The sequence below is a fragment of the Oncorhynchus masou genome, unplaced genomic scaffold (genome assembly GCF_036934945.1).
Source record: "Oncorhynchus masou masou isolate Uvic2021 unplaced genomic scaffold, UVic_Omas_1.1 unplaced_scaffold_686, whole genome shotgun sequence".
Classification (NCBI taxonomy): Eukaryota; Metazoa; Chordata; class Actinopteri; order Salmoniformes; family Salmonidae; genus Oncorhynchus; species Oncorhynchus masou.
The window spans coordinates 128,926-150,596 of record NW_027013311.1 but is presented as its reverse complement, the minus strand read 5'-3'; the positions used below and the strand labels follow the sequence as shown (position 1 = coordinate 150,596).

The 21,671-nt window shown below is 49.9% G+C and overlaps 1 protein-coding gene across 1 annotated transcript in view; it reads right to left on the bottom strand.

Moving 5' to 3' along the window:
• Positions 1-7,978: 7,978 nt before the first annotated feature.
• Positions 7,979-21,671, bottom strand: part of LOC135536943 (FH2 domain-containing protein 1-like) — a 30,881-nt gene continuing 17,188 nt past the window's right edge. Inside the window, 5 exon segments of the mRNA XM_064963164.1 lie at positions 7,979-9,940; positions 9,943-10,928; positions 11,023-11,371; positions 16,234-16,398; positions 16,956-17,073. Of these exon segments, the coding sequence (XP_064819236.1) occupies positions 8,813-9,940; positions 9,943-10,928; positions 11,023-11,371; positions 16,234-16,398; positions 16,956-17,073 (2,746 nt within the window). The 3' untranslated portion in view covers positions 7,979-8,812.

Sequence of the window (21,671 nt, the reverse complement as noted above, 5' to 3'; positions counted from 1 at the left end):
GTCATCGCTAAGTTACCGCTTAACTTTAACACAGCTAGCTACTTAGCTCGATAAGCAATTCGTGGACACTTCGCTTACTCGTTGCTTTCCATCTAAAACACACAAGTAAACTCACCTTCACCGAAAACAGATGGCCGTTGTTGCAAGTACAGTGGCGTTTTATCCAGTCTTTGCACTCGAAATAAATCTGATTTTGGCCCCTTTTTTCCCCAGTAAAATACGCTAACATCCGTTCATCAGACGGCGAAGGGCATGGAGTCTAGAGAGAAACATAAAACGCTCGTATAGGTCGGAGAAAGAGGCACTTTTCAGTCTCTTTTATCTTCTGCAAGAGAAACCCAAGCGGGTTGGCGTGCGGTGATGACGTCACGTCGGGGGTCACCTCCCTGGCGCCTTGCTATGACACATACCACAAGGTGGAAGATTTTCTCTGAAGTTTGGGCAAATTATTAGAATTCGATCAAATATATTAAACGTATCTAGTAGGATCTGATATGACAGATGTCATGGTTATCTGACAAAATAAACTTACACTGACAAGCTTATATTGACATGAAAAACTTTATTTGGAAGAATTTTGAATGATCAAACTCTCTCACAGTCTCAAGACTCAATCCATTATAACCTAGTATATCTATCATGTTCAAAACTATTCATGCATTTTTTATAAGTCACTGTGTGAGAGACGAAGAGCAATATTGGAGAGAGGAATAAGCTGTTTAAAAATATATATATTGTTTACAAAATGTAACAAATATTGACAAACTATAATACAAAGGCTCCATTAAGAATTATTTTAACAATAAAATGTTTCTGTTGAAATCCAGATTCTTAGAAAAGCCCCTTGTGAAAAACACATTGTCTGAAATGACACAGCAGGTAGCCTAGTGGTTAGAGCAGGTAGCCTAGTGGTGAGAGCAGGTAGCCTAGTGGTGAGAGCAGGTAGCCTAGTGGTGAGAGCAGGTAGCCTAGTGGTTAGAGGCAGGTAGCCTTGTGGTTAGAGGCAGGTAGCCTAGTGGTTAGAGCAGGTAGCCTAGTGGTGAGAGCAGGTAGCCTAGTGGTGAGAGCAGGTAGCCTAGTGGTTAGAGCAAGTAGCCTAGTGGTTAGAGCAGGTAGCCTAGTGGTGAGAGCAGGTAGCCTAGTGGTTAGAGCAGGTAGCCTAGTGGTTAGAGCAGGTAGCCTAGTGGTGAGAGCAGGTAGCCTAGTGGATAGAGCAGGTAGCCTAGTGGTGAGAGCAGGTAGCCTAGTGGATAGAGCAGGTAGCCTAGTGGTGAGAGCAGGTAGCCTAGTGGATAGAGCAGGTAGCCTAGTGGTTAGAGCCTAGTGGTTAGAGGCAGGTAGCCTAGTGGTGAGAGCAGGTAGCCTAGTGGATAGAGCAGGTAGCCTAGTGGTGAGAGCAGGTAGCCTAGTGGTGAGAGCAGGTAGCCTAGTGGATAGAGCAGGTAGCCTAGTGGTTAGAGCCTAGTGGTTAGAGGCAGGTAGCCTAGTGGTGAGAGCAGGTAGCCTAGTGGTGAGAGCAGGTTGCCTAGTGGTGAGAGCAGGTAGCCTAGTGGTTAGAGCAGGTAGCCTAGTGGTTAGAGCAGGTAGCCTAGTGGTGAGAGCAGGTAGCCTAGTGGTGAGAGCAGGTAGCCTAGTGGTTAGAGGCAGGTAGCCTAGTGGTGAGAGCAGGTAGCCTAGTGGTTAGAGCAGGTAGCCTAGTGGTGAGAGCAGGTAGCCTAGTGGTTAGAGCAGGTAGCCTAGTGGTTAGAGCAGGTAGCCTAGTGGTGAGAGCAGGTAGCCTAGTGGTGAGAGCAGGTAGCCTAGTGGTGAGAGCAGGTAGCCTAGTGGTGAGAGCAGGTAGCCTAGTGGTGAGAGCAGGTAGCCTAGTGGTTAGAGCAGGTAGCCTAGTGGTGAGAGCAGGTAGCCTAGTGGTGAGAGCAGGTAGCCTAGTGGTTAGAGCAGGTAGCCTAGTGGTTAGAGCAGGTAGCCTAGTGGTTAGAGCAGGTAGCCTAGTGGTGAGAGCAGGTAGCCTAGTGGTGAGAGCAGGTAGCCTAGTGGTGAGAGCAGGTAGCCTAGTGGTTAGAGCAGGTAGCCTAGTGGTTAGAGCAGGTAGCCTAGTGGTGAGAGCAGGTAGCCTAGTGGTGAGAGCAGGTAGCCTAGTGGTGAGAGCAGGTAGCCTAGTGGTGAGAGCAGCTAGCCTAGTGGTTAGAGCAGGTAGCCTAGTGGTGAGAGCAGGTAGCCTAGTGGTTAGAGCAGGTAGCCTAGTGGTTAGAGCAGGTAGCCTAGTGGTGAGAGCAGGTAGCCTAGTGGTGAGAGCAGGTAGCCTAGTGGTGAGAGCAGGTAGCCTAGTGGTGAGAGCAGGTAGCCTAGTGGTGAGAGCAGGTAGCCTAGTGGTGAGAGCAGGTTGCCTAGTGGTTAGAGCAGGTAGCCTAGTGGTTAGAGCAGGTAGCCTAGTGGTGAGAGCAGGTAGCCTAATGGTTAGTGCAAGTAGCCTAGTGGTTAGAGCAGGTAGCCTAGTGGTGAGAGCAGGTAGCCTAGTGGTGAGAGCAGGTAGCCTAGTGGTGAGAGCAGGTAGCCTAGTGGTGAGAGCAGCTAGCCTAGTGGTTAGAGCAGGTAGCCTAGTGGTGAGAGCAGGTAGCCTAGTGGTTAGAGCAGGTAGCCTAGTGGTGAGAGCAGGTAGCCTAGTGGTGAGAGCAGGTAGCCTAGTGGTGAGAGCAGGTAGCCTAGTGGTGAGAGCAGGTTGCCTAGTGGTTAGAGCAGGTAGCCTAGTGGTTAGAGCAGGTAGCCTAGTGGTGAGAGCAGGTAGCCTAATGGTTAGTGCAAGTAGCCTAGTGGTTAGAGCAGGTAGCCTAGTGGTTAGAGCAGGTAGCCTAGTGGTGAGAGCAGGTAGCCTAGTGGTGAGAGCAGGTAGCCTAGTGGTGAGAGCAGGTTGCCTAGTGGTTAGAGCAGGTTGCCTAGTGGTTAGAGCAGGTAGCCTAGTGGTGAGAGCAGGTAGCCTAATGGTTAGTGCAAGTAGCCTAGTGGTTAGAGCAGGTAGCCTAGTGGTTAGAGCAGGTAGCCTAGTGGTTAGAGGCAGGGAGCCTAGTGGTTAGAGCAAGTAGCCTAGTGGTTAGAGCAGGTAGCCTAGTGGTTAGAGCAAGTAGCCTAGTGGTTAGAGCATGTAGCCTAGTGGTGAGAGCAGGTAGCCTAGTGGTTAGAGACAGGTAGCCTAGTGGTTAGAGCCTAGTGGTTGGAGACTAGTGGTTAGAGGCAGGTAGCCTAGTGGTTAGAGACAGGTAGCCTAGTGGTTAGAGCAGGTAGCCTAGTGGTTAGAGCAAGTAGCCTAGTGGTTAGAGCAAGTAGCCTAGTGGTGAGAGCAGGTAGCCTAGTGGTGAGAGCAGGTTGCCTAGTGGTTAGAGCAGGTAGCCTAGTGGTTAGAGCAGGTAGCCTAGTGGTGAGAGCAGGTAGCCTAGTGGTTAGTGCAAGTAGCCTAGTGGTTAGAGCAGGTAGCCTAGTGGTTAGAGCAGGTAGCCTAGTGGTTAGAGGCAGGGAGCCTAGTGGTTAGAGCAAGTAGCCTAGTGGTGAGAGCAGGTAGCCTAGTGGTTAGAGCAAGTAGCCTAGTGGTTAGAGCAGGTAGCCTAGTGGTGAGAGCAGGTAGCCTAGTGGTTAGAGACAGGTAGCCTAGTGGTTAGAGCCTAGTGGTTGGAGACTAGTGGTTAGAGGCAGGTAGCCTAGTGGTTAGAGACAGGTAGCCTAGTGGTTAGAGGCAGGTAGCCTAGTGGGTAGAGCCTAGTGGTTAGAGCCTAGTGGTTAGAGCAGGTAGCCTAGTGGTTAGAGGCAGGTAGCCTAGTGGTTAGAGCGGGTAGCCTAGTGGTTAGAGGCAGGGAGCCAAGTGGTTAGAGGCAGGGAGCCAAGTGGTTAGAGCAGGTAGCCTAGTGGTTAGAGACAGGTAGCCTAGTGGTTAGAGCAGGTAGCCTAGTGGTTAGAGCAAGTAGCCTAGTGGTTAGAGCAAGTAGCCTAGTGGTGAGAGCAGGTAGCCTAGTGGTGAGAGCAGGTAGCCTAGTGGTTAGAGCAGGTAGCCTAGTAGTTAGAGGCAGGTAGCCTAGTGGTTAGAGGCAGGTAGCCTAGTGGTTAGAGGCAGGTAGCCTAGTGGTTAGAGGCAGGTAGCCTAGTGGTTAGAGGCAGGTAGCCTAGTGGTTAGAGCAGGTAGCCTAGTGGGTAGAACAGCTAGCCTAGTGGTTAGAGCATGTAGCCAAGTGGTTAGAGCAGGTAGCCTAGTGGTTAGAGCAGGTAGCCTAGTGGTTAGAGCAGGTAGCCTAGTGGTTAGAGGCAGGTAGTCTAGTGGTTAGAGCAGGTTGCCTAGTGGGTAGAGCAGGTTGCCTAGTGGTTAGAGCAGGTAGCCTAGTGGTTAGAGCAGGTAGCCTAGTGGTTAGAGGCAGTAACCAAAAGGTTGCTGGATCAAATCCCTGAGCTCACAAAGTAAAAATATGAAATTCTGCCCCTGAACAAGGCAGGTAACCCACTGTTCCCCTGAACAAGGCAGTTAACCCACTGTTCCCCTGAACAAGGCAGTTAACCCACTGTTCCCCTGAACAAGGCAGGTAACCCACTGATCCCCTGAACAAGGCAGGTAACCCACTGTTCCCCTGAACAAGGCAGTTAACCCCACTGTTCCCCTGAACAAGGCAGGTAACCCACTGTTCCCCTGAACAAGGCAGTTAACCCACTGTTCCCCTGAACAAGGCAGTTAACCCACTGTTCCCCTGAACAAGGCAGTTAACCCACTGTTCCCCTGAACAAGGCAGTTAACCCCACTGTTCCCCTGAACAAGGCAGGTAACCCACTGTTCCCCTGAACAAGGCAGGTAACCCACTGTTCCCCTGAACAAGGCAGTTAACCCACTGTTCCCCTGAACAAGGCAGTTAACCCACTGTTCCCCTGAACAAGGCAGTTAACCCACTGTTCCCCTGAACAAGGCAGGTAACCCACTGTTCCCCTGAACAAGGCAGTTAACCCCACTGTTCCCCTGAACAAGGCAGGTAACCCACTGTTCCCCTGAACAAGGCAGTTAACCCACTGTTCCCCTGAACAAGGCAGTTAACCCACTGTTCCCCTGAACAAGGCAGTTAACCCACTGTTCCCCTGAACAAGGCAGTTAACCCACTGTTCCCCTGAACAAGGCAGTTAACCCACTGTTCCCCTGAACAAGGCAGGTAACCCACTGTTCCCCTGAACAAGGCAGTTAACCCACTGTTCCCCTGAACAAGGCAGGTAACCCACTGTTCCCCTGAACAAGGCAGTTAACCCACTGTTCCCCTGAACAAGGCAGTTAACCCACTGTTCCCCTGAACAAGGCAGTTAACCCACTGTTCCCCTGAACAAGGCAGTTAACCCACTGTTCCCCTGAACAAGGCAGTTAACCCACTGTTCCCCTGAACAAGGCAGTTAACCCACTGCTCCCCTGAACAAGGCAGGTAACCCACTGTTCCCCTGAACAAGGCAGTTAACCCACTGTTCCCCTGAACAAGGCAGGTAACCCACTGTTCCCCTGAAAAAGGCAGTTAACCCACTGTTCCCCTGAACAAGGCAGTTAACCCACTGTTCCCCTGAACAAGGCAGTTAACCCACTATTCCCCTGAACAAGGCAGTTAACCCACTGTTCCCCTGAACAAGGCAGTTAACCCCACTGTTCCCCTGAACAAGGCAGTTAGCCCACTGTTCCCCTGAACAAGGCAGGTAACCCCACTGTTCCCTGAACAAGGCAGGTAACCCCACTGTTCCCCTGACCAAGGCAGTTAACCCACTGTTCCCCTGAACAAGGCAGTTAACCCACTGTTCCCCTGTACAAGGCAGTTAACCCACTGTTCCCCTGAACAAGGCAGTTAACCCACTGTTCCCCTGAACAAGGCAGTTAACCCACTGTTCCCCTGAACAAGGCAGTTAACCCACTGTTCCCCTGACCAAGGCAGTTAACCCACTGTTCCCCTGAACAAGGCAGTTAACCCACTGTTCCCCTGAACAAGGCAGTTAACCCACTGTTCCCCTGAACAAGGCAGTTAACCCACTGTTCCCTGAACAAGGCAGTTAACCCACTGTTCCCCTGAACAAGGCAGTTAACCCACTGTTCCCCTGAACAAGGCAGTTAACCCACTGTTCCCCTGAACAAGGCAGTTAACCCACTGTTCCCCTGGACAAGGCAGTTAACCCACTGTTCCCTGAACAAGGCAGTTAACCCCACTGTTCCCCTGAACAAGGCAGTTAACCCACTGTTCCCCTGAACAAGGCAGTTAACCCACTGTTCCCCTGAACAAGGCAGTTAACCCACTGTTCCCCTGAACAAGGCAGTTAACCCACTGTTCCCCTGGACAAGGCAGTTAACCCACTGTTCCCCTGAACAAGGCAGTTAACCCACTGTTCCCCTGAACAAGGCAGTTAACCCACTATTCCCCTGAACAAGGCAGTTAACCCACTGTTCCCCTGAACAAGGCAGTTAACCCACTGTTCCCCTGAACAAGGCAGTTAACCCACTATTCCTCTGAACGAGGCAGTTAACCCACTGTTCCCCTGAACAAGGCAGTTAACCCACTATTCCCCTCAACAAGGCAGTTAACCCACTGTTCCCCTCAACAAGGCAGTTAACCCCACTGTTACCCTGAACAAGGCAGTTAACCCACTGTTCCCCTGAACAAGGCAGTTAACCCCACTGTTCCCCTGAACAAGGCAGTTAACCCTCTGTTCCCCAGTAGGCTGTCATTGACTTGCCAAGGTTAAATATATTTTTAAAAAGTAGTCCCTATCTAGGCCTCTACCCTTAACCAGGGGGCCATTTCACACACAGACAACATCTCTAAACAAGTGGTTAAAATGTACACGTTTATTCATTGTATCATTAATCAAATATACAAAGAACAATACATAGTCAGGTCCCAGATCAGATTGTGCTTCAGCCAACCTGTTCTGGGCCTGTATTCATTAAGCCTCTCCTAGTAGGAGAGCTGATCGAGGATCAGATTAGTCTTTTAGATCACGGTGGCCACATTTTACACAGGCAGCCCAATTCTGATCTATTTGGCAATAATTGGTCTTTTGACTGGGCAAAATATCCGAATCGGTCTGCCTGTTTTAATGCAGCCAACGAATTAGATGATTATATACAAACAAAAGGGGGAACTGATTCTAGATCAGCAGAGGCTTTATAAATACAGGCCCCGGACAGGTTGGCTGAAGCCTAAACTGATCCTAGATCAGCCCTCCTACTAGGAGAGGCTTTATGAATACAGACCCAGAACATGACAATTGATAAATCAGGGGAGTTGGCTAATACAAAACAAATTTTGGAACAGGCTTTACAGAAAACACAGCTAGAATCAAACTTACTCACGGATCTGTCCCAAATGGTCCCCTATTCCCTACATAGTGCCCTATAGCCCTATGGGCCCTGGTTAAAATAGTGCACTATAAAGTGAATAGAGGGTTATTTGGAATGTAGAAAAGGTTTCTTTCATACAATGACAACATTATATAGAATTAGATAAATCACGATCACAAAACAAATACAAATCTAGACTTATTCTTCATCTTTTAAAAAGTCCTTTCATTCTATTTCTATATTTTTTTGAAAGACTCGACCCTGTAGATCTGGAGAACATAAGATAGGTGTTAACATAAGTAATGTGGCATGTGGTTTGTATTGGAACAAGAGATACATGTCATCAATATTGGAACTAGGCCCGGGAGAAAAGGAAGCAAGGAAGTATGTTGTGGGTATTGGAACTAGGCCGGGAAAAGGAAGTATGTTGTGGGTATTGGAACTAGGCTGGGGAAAAGGAAGTATGTTGTGGGTATTGGAACTAGGCCGGGAAAAGGAAGTATGTTGTGGGTATTGGAACTAGGCCGGAAAAGGAAGTATGTTGTCGGTATTGGAACTAGGCCGGGGAAAAGGAAGTATGTTGTGGGTATTGAACTAGGCCCGGGAAAAGGAAGTATGTTGTGGGTATTGGAACTAGGCCGGAAAAGGAAGTATGTTGTCGGTATTGGAACTAGGCCGGGAAAAGGAAGTATGTTGTCGGTATTGGAACTAGGCCGGGAAAAGGAAGTATGTTGTCGGTATTGGAACTAGGCCGGGAAAAGGAAGTATGTTGTCGGTATTGGAACTAGGCCGGGAAAAGGAAGTATGTTGTGGGTATTGGAACTAAGCCGGGAAAAGGAAGTATGTTGTGGGTATTGGAACTAGGCCGGAAAAGGAAGTATGTTGTCGGTATTGGAACTAGGCCGGGAAAAGGAAGTATGTTGTGGGTATTGGAACTAAGCCGGGGAAAAGGAAGTATGTTGTGGGTATTGGAACTAAGCCGGGGAAAAGGAAGTATGTTGTGGGTATTGGAACTAGACCGGGAAAAGGAAGTATGTTGTCGGTATTGGAACTAGGCCGGGAAAAGGAAGTATGTTGTCGGTATTGGAACTAGGCCGGGGAAAAGGAAGTATGTTGTGGGTATTGGAACTAGGCCGGGGAAAAGGAAGTATGTTGTGGGTATTGGAACTAGGCCGGGAAAAGGAAGTATGTTGTCGTTATTGGAACTAGGCCGGGAAAAGGAAGTATGTTGTGGGTATTGGAACTAGGCCGGGGAAAAGGAAGTATGTTGTGGGTATTGGAACTAGGCCGGGGAAAAGGAAGTATGTTGTGGGTATTGGAACTAGGCCGGGGAAAAGGAAGTATGTTGTGGGTATTGGAACTAGGCCGGGGGAAAGGAAGTATGTTGTGGGTATTGGAACTAGGCCGGGGAAAAGGAAGTATGTTGTGGGTATTGGAACTAGGCCGGGGAAAAGGAAGTATGTTGTGGGTATTGGAACTAGGCCTCTATCTCCAGGTGGGTTTCAGTGCTTTACTGGAGTCTCTGAGGTGGGTGGACTTATCAGAGAAACTGCTGCTGTTTTTCCCAGCATGCCCTTTAGGCTGCGCCAGCGAGTCAGGGAGGGTGTGTGGGGCCTGGGGGTTGGGGATCGGGCGCGCAGGGGTCCCTTGATACTTTGTGTTCTCCTGATGGGGTTGTCTGTGCCTGGGGGCCGCGGGGGCCACCCTGTGGTGTCTCAACGACCCCGCCCGGCTGAGGGGTGAGGGTCCGGGAGAGGGGACAGGGGAGGAACGGGGGGAGTTTTTAGAGGGGGCGAGGGTACTCCCCGGGGGGGGGAGAGTGGTCCGTCTGAAAGAGGAAGCGGCTGTATTTCGGGCAAATCCAGGGAGGGGGGTGGGGTTGGAGACACCTCCACGGTGGGAGGGGGTCGGGGGGGCACTGAGGCTGTTACCTCCTCCACCCCCCGCTGTTGGAACAGCCCCACCTGCGGCGGCGAGGGCTCGGAGGGTGGAACGGCACATCTTTTCCTCTGGAGGCGGTCTGGGGGCCACGGGGCGGAGAGGCTTTCGGAAGGACGGCTTCCTCTGGAGGGTGGAAGGTTGGGGTTGGTCTCGGGCACTGCCGTGGACACCCGTGGTGGTCACAGACTTGGGGTCGTCGACCTGGAGGCTACTGCGACGGGGTGTGGCGGAGCTCCTCTCTGCCCGTCTCAGAGAGCGGTTGGCTGGGTGAGAGGAGGAGGTGGTGGTGGTCCGTGGACCAGAGCTCTGGTGGCCAGGGGGTTTCTCCACCTGTTTACCTGGGATCGAGCCACGTCGACCGGCCTTGAAGATAGGGACCACACGCCTCATGTCCTGGTTCTCGGAGGAGTTGAGGGTGCGGATGACAGCTTTTCGCCCACCGGTGGTGGTGGGGATGGCAGAGGGGGGTCTGGAAGGCTTAGAGACCTGACTGGTCGTGGGATTCGTACCCTGGGCTGACCTATCAGAGGCGCCAGCGGTGACTGACGCAGGCAGCCCATTGGTGGAGGTAGACACTGCTGGGACCGATGACTCATCGGAGGAAACAGGCACTGACTGGTCAGTGATGGAAACAGGCACTGAGTACTCATTGGTGGGTTGAGATTCTGAAGGCATGCTATTGGCTGGGGACTCCCCCATAGAAGAAGCGGACACCTGGTGTGTTGGACTCTCAGCCTCGTCGGCGTGTGTGGGGTTTTCACCGCTCTGTGCGTGTGAGGAGAGGTCTGTAATAGCTGTGGACGGAGATGGATCAGTACGAGAATCTGTCGTCGACGACTCTGTCCGAGACACACCCTTCTCCTCCTCCTGCTCTCCCCCTCCTCCTCCTGCTCTCCCCTCTTCTCCTCCTCCTCCTGCTCTCCCCTCTTCTCCTCCTCTTCCTGCTCTCCCTCTCCTCCTCCTGCTCTCCCCTCTTCTCCTCCTCCTCCTCCTCCTGCTCTCCCCTCTTCTCCTCCTCTTCCTGCTCTCCCCCTCTCCTCCTCCTGCTCTCCCCTCTTCTCCTCCTCCTGCTCTCCCCTCTTCTCCTCCTCTTCCTGCTCTCCCCTCTCCTCCTCCTGCTCTCCCCTCTTCTCCTCCTCCTGCACTCCCCTCTTCTCCTCCTCCTGTTCTCCCCTCTCCTCCTCTGCGTCACCCACAGCAGGCTCCTCATTCACTATCCCTGCAGCCACCATCCTCCCCTTCTCATCCACCTCTTCCTCCCTCTGTTCCCGCCCCTCACAACGCCCTTGAGAATTCTCCTGTGTATCCGTGAGGATAGAGTCTCTGGGAATCTCCGTCTCCAGGTCTGTGTGGGTGACGACATCTCCCTGGGCGTGACCGTGAGGGGTCGAGACGAGGTCGAACGCTCGGAGCTTAGGAACCAGAGTGTGTCGTTCAAGGTTGACGGTCAGACCACTGGGTTGGTTGTTGTCAGGGTCAGGGGTCGGGTTCAGGTCTGTGCTAGGTTTGTGGTCAATGGTTGCTGTCTGAGGGCTGTGATTTGAGTTGATGCCAGGTTGAAGTTGATGCCTCGGTCCTAAGGAGGTGGGTATAGAGGAGGGGGACCAGGCCAGTCCACCTGAGGGTGCTGGTTCTGAGGTTGCGTGTGACCCGCAGGTCCCTGGGTCAGAGGGGAGATGTTGGGAATCCGCAGCCCAGGTTCAGGTGACCTCATGGGGAAGGAATCCCGCTGCTCGGCCCCCCTCCATAGTCGCCTCCCGGGATTCGGTGACCCCCTACGACCTGAAGGTCAGAGGTGATGCCCAGAGTTAGCAGGCTAGTCAGTTGACGGTCAGCCGCGGCGGAGGCAGAGCCGCGAGAACGGCGGACGCTTCCGGAACGCCCCAGTGCAATCTGGGGGCTGTGCGGCGAGCATGGGCGAGACTTGAGAAGCTCGATAAGCCCCTCCTCCTGGGATAGGGCCACCTCTATGTCCGTCTCGCTGCTGCTGCGCATTCCGAAGACCCCGCCCACCTCCTCTCCGCTCGCCCACGAGTGCCGTTTCTCCTCGAGCTCCTGAATCCGACGATGAGACGCCTCCTTCAGCTCACGCTCCAGGTTGTCCTAGAGGAGGGAGGGAGAGATGTTTCAAATGTCTTTATTCTTTTGGAACTTCTGTGAGTGTAAAGTTTACTCTTCATTTTATATTGTTTACTTCACTTTTGTTTATTCTCTATTTCAATTGTTTTGGTAATGTTAACATATGTTTCCCCATGGCAATAAAGCTCCTTAAATTGAAATGTAATTGAAATTGAGAGAGAAATGGGAGAGAGGGGGAGCGGTATAGAGAGAGGGGGAGCAGTAGAGAGAGAGAGGGGAGTGGTAGAGAGAGAGAGAGGGGGGGTAGAGAGAGAGAGAGGGAGCAGTAGAGAGAGGGGGGGGAGCGGTAGAGAGAGAGAGAGAGGGGGGGCGGTAGAGAGAGAGAGAGGGGGAGCGGTAGAGAGAAAGGGAGAGAGGGGGAGCGGTAGAGAGAAAGGGAGAGGGGGGGGGGGGAGCGGTAGAGAGAGAGAGGGGGAGCGGTAGAGAGAGAGGGGGGGCGGTAGGGAGAGAGAGCGAGGGGGAGCGGTAGGGAGAGAGAGGGGGAGCGGTAGAGAGAGTTAGCGAGGCGGGGAGCAGTAGAGAGAGAGAGGGGGGAGCAGTGGAGAGAGAGAGGGGGGCGGTAGAGAGAGAGAGAGAGGGGAGCGGTAGAGAGAGAGGGGGGGGGCGGTAGGGAGAGAGAGCGAGGGGGAGCGGTAGGGAGAGAGCGCGAGGGGGAGCGGTAGGGAGAGAGCGCGAGGGGGGAGCGGTAGGGAGAGAGAGTGGGGGGAGCGGTAGAGAGAAAGGGAGAGAGGGGGAGCGGTAGAGAGAAAGGGAGAGGGGGGCGGTAGAGAGTTAGCGAGGGGGAGCGGGGGAGAGAGAGAGGGGGGGCGGTAGGGAGAGAGAGTGGGGGGGGAGTGGTAGGGAGAGAGAGTGGGGGGAGTGGTAGAGAGGGCGAGCGAGGGGGAGCGGTGGGGGAGAGAGAGGGGGAGCGGTGGGGAGAGAGAGGGGGGGAGCGGTGGGGAGAGAGAGAGGGGGGGAGCGGTAGAGAGAGAGAGCGAGGGGGAGCGGTAGGGAGAGAGAATGGGGGGAGCGGGTGAGAGACAGAGAGAGGGGGAGCGGTAGAGAGGGGGAGCGAGGGGGAGCGGTAGGGAGAGAGAGCGAGGGGGAGCGGTAGGGAGAGAGCGAGGGGGGCAGCAGGGGGAGAGAGGGAGAGCGAGGGGGAGCGGTAGAGAGAGAGAAAGAGGGGGAGCGGTAGAGAGAGAGAGTGGGGGTAGAGAGAGAGAGAGGGGGAGCGGTAGAGAGAGTTAGCGAGGCGGGGAGCGGTAGAGAGAGAGAGAGGGGAGCGGTAGGGAGAGAGAATGGGGGGAGCGGTAGAGAGAGTTAGCGAGGGGGAGCGGTAGAGAGAGAGCGAGGGGGAGCGGTAGGGAGAGAGAATGGGGGAGTGGTAGAGAGAGAGAGCGAGGGAACGGTAGAGAGAGGGAGCGAGGGGGAGCGGTGGGGAGAGGGAGGGGGGGGGCGGTGGGAGAGAGAGAGAGAGAGGGGGAGCGGTGGAGAGAGAGAGAGAGAGGGGGGGCGGTAGGGAGAGAGAGGGGGAGCGGTAGAGAGAGAGCGAGGGGGCAGCAGGGGAGAGAGAGGGAGAGCGAGGGGGAGCGGTAGAGAGAGAGCGAGGGGGGCAGCAGGGGAGAGAGAGGGGGAGCGGTAGAGAGAGAAAGAGGGGGAGCGGTAGAGAGAGAGAGAGTGAGGGGGAGCGGTAGGGAGCGAGGGGGAGCGGTAGAGAGAGAAAGAGAGGGAGCGGTAGAGAGAGAGAGAGTGAGGGGGGGTAGAGAGAGAGAGAGGGGGAGCGGTAGAGAGAGTTAGCGAGGCGGGGAGCGGTAGAGAGAGAGAGAGGGGAGCGGTAGAGAGAGAGAGAGGGGGAGCGGTAGAGAGAGAGAGAGGGGGGGCGGTGGAGAGAGAGAGAGAGGGGGAGCGGTGGGAGAGAGAGAGAGAGGGGGGGCGGTAGGGAGAGAGAGGGGGAGCGGTAGAGAGAGTTAGCGAGGGGGAGCGGTAGAGAGAGAGGGGGAGCGGTAGAGAGAGAGAGAGAGAGAGAGGGGAGCGGTAGAGAGAGAGAGCGAGGGGGAGCGGTAGGGGGAGAGAGAGGGGGAGCGGTAGAGAGAGTTAGCGAGGGGGAGCGGTAGGGAGAGAGAGTGGGGGGAGCGGTAGAGAGAGAGCGAGGGGGGAGCGGGGAAGAGACAGAGAGAGGGGGAGCAGGTGAGAGGGGGAGCGAGGGGGAGCAGGGAGAGAGAGAGAGAGGGGGAGCGGTAGAGAGAGAGAGAGCGAGGGGGTAGAGAGAGGGGGAGCAGTAGAGAGAGAGGGGGAGCGGTAGAGAGAGGGGGAGCGGTAGAGAGAGAGGGGGAGCGGTAGAGAGAGGGGGAGCGGTAGAGAGAGGGGGGACAGTAGAGAGAGAGGGGGAGCGGTAGAGAGAGGGGGAGCGGTAGAGAGAGGGGGAGCGGTAGAGAGAGAGGGGGAGCGGTAGAGAGAGGGGGAGCGGTAGAGAGGGGGAGCGGTAGAGAGAGGGGGAGCAGTAGAGAGAGGGGGAGCGGTAGAGAGAGGGGGAGCAGTAGAGAGAGAGGGGGAGCGGTAGAGAGAGAGGGGGAGCGGTAGAGAGAGAGAGGGGGAGCGGTAGAGAGAGAGGGGGAGCGGTAGAGAGAGAGGGGGAGCAGTAGAGAGAGAGGGGGAGCGGTAGAGAGAGAGGGGGAGCGGTAGAGAGGGGGAGCGGTAGAGAGAGAGGGGGAGCGGTAGAGAGAGGGGGAGCGGTAGAGAGAGAGGGGGGAGCGGTAGAGAGAGAGAGGGGGAGCGGTAGAGAGAGAGGGGGAGCGGTAGAGAGAGAGGGGGAGCGTAGAGAGAGAGGGGGAGCGGTAGAGAGAGAGGGGGAGCAGTAGAGAGAGAGAGAGGGGGAGCGGTAGAGAGAGAGGGGGAGCGGTAGAGAGAGAGGGGGAGCGGTAGAGAGAGGGGGAGCAGTAGAGAGAGAGGGGGAGCGGTAGAGAGAGGGGGAGCAGTAGAGAGAGAGGGGGAGCGGTAGAGAGAGGGGGAGCAGTAGAGAGAGAGGGGAGCGGTAGAGAGAGAGGGGGAGCGGTAGAGAGAGAGGGGGAGCGGTAGAGAGGGGGAGCGGTAGAGAGAGAGGGGGAGCGGTAGAGAGAGAGGGGGAGCGGTAGAGAGAGAGGGGGAGCAGTAGAGAGAGAGGGGGAGCGGTAGAGAGAGGGGGGAGCGGTAGAGAGAGAGAGGGGGAGCAGTAGAGAGAGAGAGGGGAGCGGTAGAGAGAGAGGGGGAGCGGTAGAGAGAGGGGGAGCGGTAGAGAGAGGGGGAGCGGTAGAGAGAGGGGGAGCGGTAGAGAGAGAACAGTGTAAAAGTAAATATAGGTGTAACAACACTTGTTGAACACCAGGGGGCAGTAGCAGTACAGCAGACAACCAGGAGCAGAGACTCAGTGTTTATATTATACTCCTCAAACACAAAAGTCCAAAGGTTTTTAATATTATTCAACTGGAACAGCTTGTTTGTATAATCACAATGAGGAAACCTTGTTCAAGACTAACAGAACGATGTTCTCGTCAGTGTGATTTATTCTGGTGTTCTAGACTAACAGAACGATGTTCTAGTCAGTGTGATTTATTCTGGTGTTCTAGACTAACAGAACGATGTTCTAGTCAGTGTGATTTATTCTTGTGTTCTAGACTAACAGAACGATGTTCTAGTCAGTGTGATTTATTCTTGTGTTCTAGACTAACAGAACGATGTTCTAGTCAGTGTGATTTATTCTGTTGTTCTAGACTAACAGAACGATGTTCTAGTCAGTGTGATTTATTCTGTTGTTCTAGACTAACAGAACGATGTTCTAGTCAGTGTGATTAATTCTGGTGTTCTAGACTAACAGAACGATGTTCTAGTCAGTGTGATTTATTCTGGTGTTCTAGACAAACAGAACGATGTTCTCGTCAGTGTGATTTACTCTGGTGTTCTAGACTAACAGAACGATGTTCTAGTCAGTGTGATTTATTCTGGTGTTCTAGACAAACAGAACAATGTTCTCGTCAGTGTGATTTATTCTGGTGTTCTAGACTAACAGAACGATGTTCTAGTCAGTGTGATTTATTGTGGTGTTCTAGACTAACAGAACAATGTTCTAGTCAGTGTGATTTATTGTGGTGTTCTAGACTAACAGAAGGATGTTCTAGTCAGTGTGATTTATTCTGGTGTTCTAGACTAACAGTGATTTATTCTGGTGTTCTAGACTAACAGAACGATGTTCTAGTCAGTGTGATTTATTGTGGTGTTCTAGACTAACAGAACGATGTTCTCGTCAGTGTGATTTATTCTGGTGTTCTAGACTAACAGAACAATATTCTAGTCAGTGTGATTTATTCTGGTGTTCTAGACTAACAGAACGATGTTCTAGTCAGTGTGATTTATTCTGGTGTTCTAGACTAACAGAACGATGTTCTAGTCAGTGTGATTTATTCTGGTGTTCTAGACTAACAGAACGATGTTCTAGTCAGTGTGATTTATTCTGGTGTTCTAGACTAACAGAACGATATTCTAGTCAGTGTGATTTATTCTGGTGTTCTAGACTAACAGAACTATGTTCTAGTCAGTGTGATTTATTCTGGTGTTCTAGACTAACAGAACAATGTTCTCGTCAGTGTGATTTATTCTGGTGTTCTAGACTAACAGAACGATGTTCTAGTCAGTGTGATTTATTCTGGTGTTCTAGACTAACAGAACGATGTTCTAGTCAGTGTGATTTATTCTGGTGTTCTAGACTAACAGAACGATGTTCTAGTCAGTGTGATTTATTGTGGTGTTCTAGACTAACAGAACGATGTTCTAGTCAGTGTGATTTATTCTGGTGTTCTAGAACGATGTTCTAGTACCTTGACTGCTTTCTGGAATTTCAGGCAGAAGTCTTGGAACACCTTGAAACACTCGTCCAGCCTGAAGGAGACTCTGTCTTCACAGAAGAAGTCGATCAGAACGTTCCCTTCGTTCCTCAACTCCTGTCTCTCCCTTTGCAACTCAGCCAGGGCTGCTGTCGAATTCTAGGAGAGGAGACACACTGTTACTACACACACAAACAAGTTGCCACGCACACAACATGTCGTCTCTCTCTCTCTGTGTTCCTGACCTCCCCTCTCTCTCTCTGTGTGTCCCTGTCCTCTCTCTCTCTCTCTCTCTCTCTCTCTCTCTCTCTGTGTCCCTGTCCTCTCTCTCTCTCTCTCTCTCTCTCTGTGTCCCTGTCCTCTCTCTCTCTCTCTCTCTCTCTGTCCTCTCTCTCTCTGTGTCCCTGTCTCTCTCTCTCTCTCTCTCTCTCTCTCTTTCTGTGTGTCCCTGTCTCTCTCTCTCTCTCTGTCCTCTCTCTGTGTCCCTGTCCCTCTCTCTCTCTCTGTGTCCCTGTCCTCTCTCTCTCTCTCTGTGTCCCTGTCTCTCTCTCTCTCTCTCTCGGTGTCCCTGTCCTCTCTCTCTCTCTGTCGGTCCCTGTCCTCTCTCTCTCTCTGTCCCTGTCCCTCTCTCTCCCTCTCTGTCCTCTCTCTCTCCCTCTCTGTCCTCTCTCTCTCCCTGTCCCTATCTTCTCTCTCTCTCTCTCTCTCTCTCTGACCTGTAGGAAGTGGTCCAGCTGCAGCAGCAGCTCAGTCTCTTCCTGGATGCTCTCCTCCACTGAGCGTGTGCGAGACGACAGCGACTGGAACTCTGCATCCACGTTCTCCACTGATATCCTGGAGGGAAAGGGTGAAAGAAGGTTCATGGTAGCAGTGAGTCACTACGTCATGATGATGATCACTGAAGTACAGTATATATAGTGTAGTAGTACTGACCAGAGCCCTTACAGTATATATAGTGTAGTAGTATTGACCAGAGCCCTTACAGTATATATAGTGTAGTAGTATTGACCAGAGCCCTTACAGTATATATAGTGTAGTAGTATTGACCAGAGCCCTTACAGTATATATAGTGTAGTAGTACTGACCAGAGCCCTTACAGTATATATAGTGTAGTAGTATTGACCAGAGCCCTTACAGTATATATAGTGTAGTAGTATTGACCAGAGCCCTTACAGTATATATAGTGTAGTAGTATTGACCAGAGCCCTTACAGTATATATAGTGTAGTAGTATTGACCAGAGCCCTTACAGTATATATAGTGTAGTAGTATTGACCAGAGCCCTATGGTCTTACAGTATATATAGTGTAGTAGTATTGACCAGAGCCCTATGGTCTTACAGTATATATAGTGGAGTAGTACTGACCAGAGCCCTATGGTCTTACAGTATATATAGTGTAGTAGTATTGACCAGAGCCCTATGGTCTTACAGTATATATAGTGGAGTAGTATTGACCAGAGCCCTATGGTCTTACAGTATATATAGTGGAGTAGTACTGACCAGAGCCCTATGGTCTTACAGTATATATAGTGTAGTAGTATTGACCAGAGCCCTATGGTCTTACAGTATATATAGTGTAGTAGTATTGACCAGAGCCCTTACAGTATATATAGTGTAGTAGTATTGACCAGAGCCCTATGGTCTTACAGTATATATAGTGTAGTAGTATTGACCAGAGCCCTTACAGTATATACAGTGTAGTAGTATTGACCAGAGCCCTTACAGTATATATAGTGTAGTAGTATTGACCAGAGCCCTTACAGTATATATAGTGTAGTAGTATTGACCAGAGCCCTTACAGTATATATAGTGTAGTAGTATTGACCAGAGCCCTTACAGTATATATAGTGTAGTAGTATTGACCAGAGCCCTTACAGTATATATAGTGTAGTAGTACTGACCAGAGCCCTTACAGTATATATAGTGTAGTAGTACTGACCAGAGCCCTTACAGTATATATAGTGTAGTAGTATTGACCAGAGCCCTTACAGTATATATAGTGTAGTAGTACTGACCAGAGCCCTTACAGTATATATAGTGTAGTAGTATTGACCAGAGCCCTTACAGTATATATAGTGTAGTAGTACTGACCAGAGCCCTTACAGTATATATAGTGTAGTAGTATTGACCAGAGCCCTATGGTCTTACAGTATATATAGTGTAGTAGTATTGACCAGAGCCCTATGGTCTTACAGTATATATAGTGTAGTAGTATTGACCAGAGCCCTGTGGTCTTACAGTATATATAGTGTAGTAGTATTGACCAGAGCCCTTACAGTATATACAGTGTAGTAGTATTGACCAGAGCCCTTACAGTATATATAGTGTAGTAGTATTGACCAGAGCCCTTACAGTATATATAGTGTAGTAGTACTGACCAGAGCCCTTACAGTATATATAGTGTAGTAGTATTGACCAGAGCCCTATGGTCTTACAGTATATATAGTGTAGTAGTATTGACCAGAGCCCTTACAGTATATATAGTGTAGTAGTATTGACTAGAGCCCTATGGCCTTACAGTATATATAGTGTAGTAGTATTGACCAGAGCCCTGTGGTCTTACAGTATATATAGTGTAGTAGTATTGACCAGAGCCCTTACAGTATATATAGTGTAGTAGTATTGACCAGAGCCCTTACAGTATATATAGTGTAGTAGTATTGACCAGAGCCCTATGGTCTTACAGTATATATAGTGTAGTAGTATTGACCAGAGCCCTATGGTCTTACAGTATATATAGTGTAGTAGTACTGACCAGAGCCCTTACAGTATATACAGTGTAGTAGTACTAACCAGAGCCCTTACAGTATATATAGTGTAGTAGTATTGACCAGAGCCCTTACAGTATATATAGTGTAGTAGTACTAACCAGAGCCCTTACAGTATATATAGTGTAGTAGTATTGACCAGAGCCCTTACAGTATATATAGTGTAGTAGTATTGACCAGAGCCCTTACAGTATATACAGTGTAGTAGTATTGACCAGAGCCCTTACAGTATATATAGTGTAGTAGTATTGACCAGAGCCCTATGGTCTTACAGTATATATAGTGTAGTAGTATTGACCAGAGCCCTTACAGTATATATAGTGTAGTAGTATTGACCAGAGCCCTTACAGTATATATAGTGTAGTAGTATTGACCAGAGCCCTTACAGTATATATAGTGTAGTAGTATTGACCAGAGCCCTATGGTCTTACAGTATATATAGTGTAGTAGTATTGACCAGAGCCCTTACAGTATATATAGTGTAGTAGTATTGACCAGAGCCCTTACAGTATATACAGTGTAGTAGTATTGACCAGAGCCCTTACAGTATATACAGTGTAGTAGTATTGACCAGAGCCCTTACAGTATATATAGTGTAGTAGTATTGACCAGAGCCCTTACAGTATATATAGTGTAGTAGTATTGACCAGAGCCCTTACAGTATATATAGTGTAGTAGTATTGACCAGAGCCCTTACAGTATATATAGTGTAGTAGTATTGACCAGAGCCCTTACAGTATATATAGTGTAGTAGTATTGACCAGAGCCCTATGGTCTTACAGTATATATAGTGTAGTAGTATTGACCAGAGCCCTATGGTCTTACAGTATATATAGTGTAGTAGTATTGACCAGAGCCCTTACAGTATATATAGTGTAGTAGTATTGACCAGAGCCCTTACAGTATATATAGTGTAGTAGTATTGACCAGAGCCCTTACAGTATATATAGTGTAGTAGTATTGACCAGAGCCCTTACAGTATATATAGTGTAGTAGTATTGACCAGAGCCCTATGGTCTTACAGTATATATAGTGTAGTAGTATTGACCAGAGCCCTATGGTCTTACAGTATATATAGTGTAGTAGTATTGACCAGAGCCCTTACAGTATATATAGTGTAGTAGTATTGACCAGAGCCCTATGGTCTTACAGTATATATAGTGTAGTAGTATTGACCAGAGCCCTTACAGTATATATAGTGTAGTAGTATTGACCAGAGCCCTATGGTCTTACAGTATATATAGTGGAGTAGTACTGACCAGAGCCCTATGGTCTTACAGTATATATAGTGTAGTAGTATTGACCAGAGCCCTATGGTCTTACAGTATATATAGTGTAGTAGTATTGACCAGAGCCCTTACAGTATATATAGTGTAGTAGTATTGACCAGAGCCCTTACAGTATATATAGTGTAGTAGTATTGACCAGAGCCCTTACAGTATATACAGTGTAGTAGTACTGACCAGAGCCCTTACAGTATATATAGTGTAGTAGTATTGACCAGAGCCCTTACAGTATATATAGTGTAGTAGTATTGACCAGAGCCCTGTGGTCTTACAGTATATATAGTGTAGTAGTATTGACCAGAGCCCTTACAGTATATATAGTGTAGTAGTATTGACCAGAGCCCTTACAGTATATATAGTGTAGTAGTATTGACCAGAGCCCTTACAGTATATATAGTGTAGTAGTATTGACCAGAGCCCTTACAGTATATATAGTGTAGTAGTACTAACCAGAGCCCTTACAGTATATATAGTGTAGTAGTATTGACCAGAGCCCTTACAGTATATATAGTGTAGTAGTACTGACCAGAGCCCTTACAGTATATATAGTGTAGTAGTATTGACCAGAGCCCTATGGTCTTACAGTATATATAGTGTAGTAGTATTGACCAGAGCCCTTACAGTATATATAGTGTAGTAGTATTGACCAGAGCCCTATGGTCTTACAGTATATATAGTGTAGTAGTACTGACCAGAGCCCTTACAGTATATATAGTGTAGTAGTACTGACCAGAGCCCTTACAGTATATATAGTGTAGTAGTATTGACCAGAGCCCTTACAGTATATACAGTGTAGTAGTATTGACCAGAGCCCTTACAGTATATATAGTGTAGTAGTATTGACCAGAGCCCTTACAGTATATATAGTGTAGTAGTATTGACCAGAGCCCTTACAGTATATATAGTGTAGTAGTATTGACCAGAGCCCTTACAGTATATATAGTGTAGTAGTATTGACCAGAGCCCTTACAGTATATATAGTGTAGTAGTATTGACCAGAGCCCTTACAGTATATATAGTGTAGTAGTATTGACCAGAGCCCTATGGTCTTACAGTATATATAGTGTAGTAGTATTGACCAGAGCCCTTACAGTATATATAGTGTAGTAGTATTGACCAGAGCCCTTACAGTATATATAGTGTAGTAGTATTGACCAGAGCCCTTACAGTATATATAGTGTAGTAGTATTGACCAGAGCCCTATGGTCTTACAGTATATATAGTGTAGTAGTATTGACCAGAGCCCTTACAGTATATATAGTGTAGTAGTATTGACCAGAGCCCTATGGCCTTACAGTATATATAGTGTAGTAGTATTGACCAGAGCCCTGTGGTCTTACAGTATATACAGTGTAGTAGTATTGACCAGAGCCCTTAC